This window comes from Denticeps clupeoides, chromosome 19 (assembly GCF_900700375.1).
Source record: "Denticeps clupeoides chromosome 19, fDenClu1.1, whole genome shotgun sequence".
Lineage (NCBI taxonomy): Eukaryota > Metazoa > Chordata > Actinopteri > Clupeiformes > Denticipitidae > Denticeps > Denticeps clupeoides.
Window position 1 is genome coordinate 3,413,160 of NC_041725.1, and position 6,917 is coordinate 3,420,076.

Sequence of the window (6,917 nt, forward strand, 5' to 3'; positions counted from 1 at the left end):
ATAAGTGTCTTGAGGGGAGAAGACCGCTAGAGGGCAACAGCGCACATCTTCACTTCTAAAACACTTCACTTTACACTCCTGCTCATTCTGTCGGTGGAACGTCTCTCAACATGCTCTTTACTGTGGAGATATGGCAATTTGTGAAGAGCAATATTTTGTCTGTGGTCTTGGGGATCATTGCTCTCATATTATGGAAGAACTGGAGCAAACCAGACCATTTCAGCAGACTGCCTCCAGGTCCAGCTCCTGTACCACTTGTTGGTAACTTGCTTCATATAGACGTGAAAGAGCCGTACACGTATTACTTAGAGGTGAGCGATGCAGCACGTTTCTTTACTTCTCATTTCTTTCTGTCGGTCTTGCTGTGCTTGTTAAACACGTTCAACGCTGTATATAGGATAGACAATGGCTGTGTGATATGCATTATTTAAAAAAAACGAAATATCACGTGTGGAAGCCTGTTTTATTGCTATTGTCTTCATTATGTCACTAGCTGCTAATTTCCAATAGAGAACATACCTTCCAGTGGAGAACTTATTCTTGTTGTGAAATGTTCGGGTGGTAGTAACCTAGAGGGTAACACACTCGCCTATGAACCAGAAGACCCAGGTTCAAATCCATTTCCTACCCTTGTGTCCCTGAGAAAGAAATGACTGTCCCTGTCACTACTGATTGTAAGTCGCTCTGGATAAGGGCGTCTGATAAATGCCGTAAATGTAAATGTATATGTAAATGTTCGGGCGTTCGGGATGTTCGGGCGTGAACCTGCAGTTCACCTGCAGGAAGGCGTGGGGGCAGCAGCGAGCCTAATGCCGCGAAACGATAGGTTCTAGGTTCTAGGTTCTAAAGCACAGAAGAAGAACGTAGGAATCACTGCGAACGGAACAGCTGCACGACACCGATGCATGTCATATGGCATTGTTACAGAGTTATGCTATTTATGACATGTTAATAAGAGAACGCGTCAACTGCAATAGTGAACCAGTGGATTACCACGGTGTCCTGTCCTATCTTGTCTTCTGACAAGTCCTGTATTCGCAGACTTAACTTTTTTTTCGACAGAAAACCTTTTTTTTCTAACTCATTAAACAAAAACCCAGAAATCTTCACAAACTCATGAACTTACACACTTAATATACTTCTTTTTGGACTACAACATTATTTATTTACATTTGAAGCCTTTGTGAACTTGAGCCTTATTTTGAGCCTTAATTGAATGTAAACTTGTATTTGAAGCACCCAACAAAACTTTTGTGGCTCTTATGGGACTCAAACATTTTTACTGTTTTAGTGTGATCAGTTTCATGCTTGGCAGTTGGTGGCCTAGCAGGTAAGGAAGCGGCTCCATAATCAGAAGGTTGCCAGTTCGAGTCCTGAGCCGCAAAAGGTGTCACTCAGCAAGCACCGTCCCCACACACTGCTCCCCGAGTGCCTGTCATGACTGCCCACTGCTCAGGCTGATGGTTACATACAGAGGACACATTTCGTTGTGTCACTGTGTGCTGTGCTGCAGTGTATCACAGTGACAATCACTACACTTTCACTTTCATGTGTCAAATAATAAAGCTAACAAACTAATATCCAAACTACTGGGTCATTCTTTAAATTAGTTATGGGAACTTCATATATTAAAGCAGAAGCTGAGGAAAAAGGACATTCAGAGTTGTGTACATGTGAGCTGGAGAGGTAAATAACCGACCAGAGCCCCAAACAGCTAACAAACCAACTGGAAGTAATATGCAGGGAGCAACAGATAAAAGGTCAAAAGGTCATTTCTACAAAATCACAAAGAGCATGTTGCAGGAAAAACTCATTAATTGCTCTGTTGTGGAGACAGAAATAAAGCCCCAGAAGCAGTATGTATTGTATAAAGTTATGGAACTGGATTTTTTTAAATCTACTTTAACATGAGCTCTTTACTCTTTAGCAGAATAATGTTGATTGGTGGTCCAGATATATTTTATCAAGGGAACTGGGGGGGTTTGAAATGCTGAATTTGTTGTGCAACAGCAAATTGTTCTATTATCCAGCAACAGCGTGTGTGATTTGTGGTGTGTCACTTCTAGTATCTTTTACAGTACCATACAGGACCTGTATTCACTACCGTTTATTTTAAAATAATGCGTTTTTATTTTTAAAAGCATGAAGCATAAAACATAATTATCATTTTTGCTACAAGTATGTATATGTGATATCAAAGTTTGATTGATTATGGTATTATTATAGCTGTGCTTCATCTTTCCTCAGCTTGCTAAAAAATATGGCTCTGTATTCACCATCTGGCTCAGCAACAAGCCTGCCGTGGTGATCTCCGGCTATGAGGCCCTGAAAGATGCGCTGCTCACCCAGGGGGACGACTTCAGTGGGAGAGCCAATTATCCTGTGCTCATGAGAGTAACCAGAGGATACGGTACGTTCACAGAGCATATTTGGGTGTGGTTGGGTATGCAACAGGTACGCAGGTTTGCATATACCATATATATGATCTTTCATCATGTGTTTCTCTCTGACATACCTCTTACATGTCAGCACAAATGCACAAAACCCGTTTACATTTTTAGATTTATGTCCTTATCCAGAGCGCCTCACAATCAGTAGTTACAGGGACAGTCCCCCTGGAGACACTCAGGGTTAAGTGACTTGCTCTAAAGTAGTTCTACTACCACTCCTTGTTAAGCCTTCCAAAAATGTGTCAATCTGAGCTTGAAAGGAAGCTAAAAAGTTCTCTCAGCCCCTAATGAGAACCTTTTACTGAGTATGAGCATGAAAACATTAAAAGTCTGAAACGTGCAACTTTTGGTTATTGCAGATTAAATATGTCAAATATATGGACTTATCTTATTCTATTGAAAATATTGGTCCACAAAATATCACCTGTGGGAAAGAAATGGTCGACCAAATCATTTTATGTGATATTTTTCATCTGGTCCATGCTGGAGCAAAACATCATTCATTTTTAAATGAATTGATTTCCCCCATTCGCCCATTTCTGTTTTGAATTTGAACTGTTCTTGCAAAGGCTGCAGAATTCAGCTTTTTTATTAGACAATTGGACTGGATATAAGGGCATCCTTACATCTGTCACCAACAGGTGTGTTGGCCAGCAGTGGCCATCGCTGGCGAGAGCTGCGCAGGTTCTCCATCATGACCTTGAAGAACTTTGGGATGGGACGGCGGAGCATAGAAGAGAGGATCCAGGAGGAGGCTCGCTGTCTTGTAAAAGCATTTGAAGAACCAAACGGTAAGAAATTTTCTGCACGTCTCCTTCACTGAGCAGAGACTGGTTATTCAGGGCTGGACTTAAAAAAGTCATTACTGATCATTCATTAAATTGAATTACTGGTTGGTTAGTGTTAGATTTAAGGAATAGAGATTCCCTCCATATCAGGTTACATGGTAGTTAACCATTATGGAACATGATGGGATAGAACCCAACACATAAAACACAACCTTTCTACACATGCTTTGCCAAGAGTCATGAATTGCCATTTTAGCCCGTTATTGGTTTGTCACAACTGGCGTGTTTTCCAAAAGTGTTCCAGCGCACCAATTTACCACTAAGAAACATTCAAACCAGTGTTCAGAATTGCTGTAGTGCTTACCAAAAGAAGGCAAGATGCAGTCCAGAACAATGTTCCTTGTTCACCTGGTATCTCCAGTTACAACTATAACTATTTTTTCCTGTTCTGTTCACAAGGCCATTATTATTCTTATCATTATTATTATTATTATAATCCCATTTGAGAGCTTTTTTTTTTTCACTGAGGTTTCACGAGTATCAGGTTCTCCTTAGTAAGCCTCTTAAACCTCACCTGCATGATAGTTCGATAGCTGGCAGTAAAATTAGGACAAAGTTCAGAGGAAAAAAAATCGGTTCGTTGTTTGACTAATGCCTTTCTTAACCCTCTTTCTCAGGTGGCACCTTCAACCCCGAACATCTTTTGTGCAACGCAGTGTCCAACGTCATCTGCTCCATTGTGTTTAGACACAGATTTGAGTATCATGACCCACAGTTCCGCTTCCTCTTTGATGCTATTGATGCATATTTCAAAGTTCTCAGCAGCCCTATTGGGCAGGTACTACTGCCAGACGTATTTTTATTATAAGAGGAGAAAAGCTTCCATGCAATATCTACTCATTGTTCTGCAAATGTGTACCTTGCACAGCTCTATAACATATTTCCCAAGATTGTGGGCCTGTTCCCTGGGCCTCACAAGAAAATGTTTAAGATGGTCGACAAAGCCCAGGCCTACATGAAGGAGCAGACTGTGAATCGCCTCATGAAGTTGGACACATCTTCCATGCCAGAGGACTACATTGAGGCCTTCTTAATAAAAATGCTTGAGGTAGAAGAAACACTTTCTTTAAAGGTCCCCTGACATGAATATTTTTTGGCTTTTATATCGGTCTTAGTGGTCTTAATACTGTATCTGTATCAGCCTTGGTGCAGAATTACAGCAACTTTGATCGAGTCCCACAATGACATTTCCCCAGGACGCGCCGTTTTGGTGTCTGTCGCTTTCAATGATAAAGAGGAGGAGAGAGGCGGCATAATGGGACAAATTCCAGATCCAACTGTCTGAGCTGCCGCTCTCTGAACGGTGAAGCAGAATGACCAAAGCCCTCCTTACACCTATTGCCATTTCTAGCCACTACAGGACCATAGACAGGCTGGGGGAACTCATATTAATGTTAAATAATCCAGTGCACACTGTTTCTCACTTTGCATTAATGCAGTTGATACATGATGGAATGCCTTGATGAAATAGTCTTTCATTTACATTTACATTTACAGCATTTATCAGATGCCCTTATCCAGAGCGACTTACAATCAGTATTTACAGGGACAGTCCCCCCCTGGAGACACTCAGGGTCATGTGTCTTGCTCAGGGACACGATGGTAGGAAGTGGGATTTGAACCTGGGTCTTCTGGTTCATTCTGAGTGTGTTACCCACTAGGCTACTACAGAAGGTTGCAGGTTCAAATCCCCAAACCGCCGAGGTGCCACTGAGCAAAGCACTGTCCCCACACACTGCTCCCCGGGCGCCTGTCACCAAGGGTGATGCATGTTTATATACGGAGGACATATTTCGTTTCACAATGACAATCACTTCACTTTCAGCAGACTACTCTTGGCTTAATCTCTATGTGAGAAGGGTGATAATTCACAGATATGTTCACAAATCAGATTGATAATGAGACACAAGAGTATAATTAGAAAGACAAAATGAAGATATGACGCTTTCATACAGCAGTGGTGGAAAGAGGGAGTCTAAACAAAAGCGCAGCTCATTATGAAATGTGGAAATTGTTTGGATTAATAAAAAAAGAAAAAGTGATTGTTATTAGAATTTTTGTCCATGAATGTGTTGCAGGAGAAGGACAAAGCCAATTCTGAGTTTTCTTACGACAACCTGTTCTCCTCAATTTGGAGCCTGTTTAGTGCCGGTACAGAGACGACTTCATCTACTCTGAGACACATGCTGTTGATCATGATGAAGTATCCTGAAGTTCAAGGTCAGAGACAAACACCTCACACTGTAACCAAAACCCCAAGACGTAATGTTTACCCTACCCCGGACGTAATCTTTACCCTACATTTCAGCATAATTTCATTTAATAATTTGTTCTAATTTTATATAAATAGGACCATTTACTGTACCTGTTAAAAAGTTTAGGGTCATTTTGAAATTTCATGAAAAATTCAATGAGTTTGAATTAAAAAATATACAAAAAGAATAATAAATTGTCATTGTTATAGTCATTATATTATAGTCATACTATAATTTGTCTAGTTAATAATGAATGACAGACTTGGGTAAATGAATACTGCATCATTCCACTGGAACTCCAGACTAATTGTTACTGATAAAGTTCCTCTCTACATATATGCATCATGTATGCAACTCAGAGCGTGTTCATAAAGAGATAGATGAGGTGATTGGACCAGACAGGCCCCCCATGATGGAGGATCGTGTTAAGATGCCCTATACAGATGCAGTTGTACATGAGGTCCAGAGGAGCATGGACCTTGCCCCCACCGCCGTGCCACACAAAGTGATGAGAGACACGGAGTTCCACAACTATCATATCCCTGAGGTGAGTTCTTCTGGTACGAAAGAATCCAAGTAGTTAACAAGAACATTGGAAGAAAGGTGGCAAGACAGTAATGTCAGTCCCAGGAGCATCCCACTTCTTTTTTAGGGGACCTTAGTGCTTCCTTTGATCTCTTCGGTTCTTGCCGACCCGCAACTGTGGAAGAATCCAAACCATTTTGATCCAGAGAACTTCTTGGATGATGCTGGGCACTTTCAGAAGAATGACGCCTTTCTTGCTTTCGGATTAGGTATACTTGTACATTACATTACGTTTAAAAAAACTACATAAATACTGTTCCTTTTAATATGTAAAAATGATATATTTTACAATTGCAACCTACTTGTTCAGTCAGACACAATATGAAATTCCAGTGATACTGTTCACCCTGGAATTACACTTAACCTTATTCCTAACTTCACTCTGCTGAAAGGTCAATTTCTGCAAGCTGGTGACTTTATTCAATCTCCTCAATATGAATTGATCCATAATGATTACTGAGCATGTTTTTCACAGCAAATTGACTGATTTTACCTCTGACCGCAGCATTACCTGGTCAGAGGTGGTGGCTTTTTAGTCTTCCTGGGTTTGCCTTTCTCACTTCATTTATTCTTGCTCTATATTTACAGGGAAGAGGGTCTGCCTGGGAGAGGGTCTGGCCCGGATGGAGCTCTTCCTGTTCTTCACCAGCCTCATGCAGCGATTCACCTTTGTAGGCATCGAACCCCCTGAGGAAATCGACATTACGCCGTCGTGCTGCAGCTTCGGCAGACTACCTCGCAGTTATGAATGTTACGCCAAACTCCGAGTGCAGGAATGA

The 6,917-nt window shown here is 41.2% G+C and overlaps 1 protein-coding gene across 1 annotated transcript; it reads left to right on the forward strand.

The window, feature by feature from the left end:
* LOC114769323 (cytochrome P450 2M1-like) lies at nucleotides 1-6,917 on the forward strand. Its single transcript, XM_028962225.1, has 9 exons — nucleotides 1-311; nucleotides 2,248-2,410; nucleotides 3,092-3,241; nucleotides 3,916-4,076; nucleotides 4,167-4,346; nucleotides 5,377-5,518; nucleotides 5,913-6,100; nucleotides 6,206-6,347; nucleotides 6,727-6,917. Exons 1-9 carry the CDS (start codon nucleotides 111-113, stop codon nucleotides 6,915-6,917), a joined length of 1,518 nt encoding a protein of 505 aa, XP_028818058.1. The 5' UTR covers nucleotides 1-110.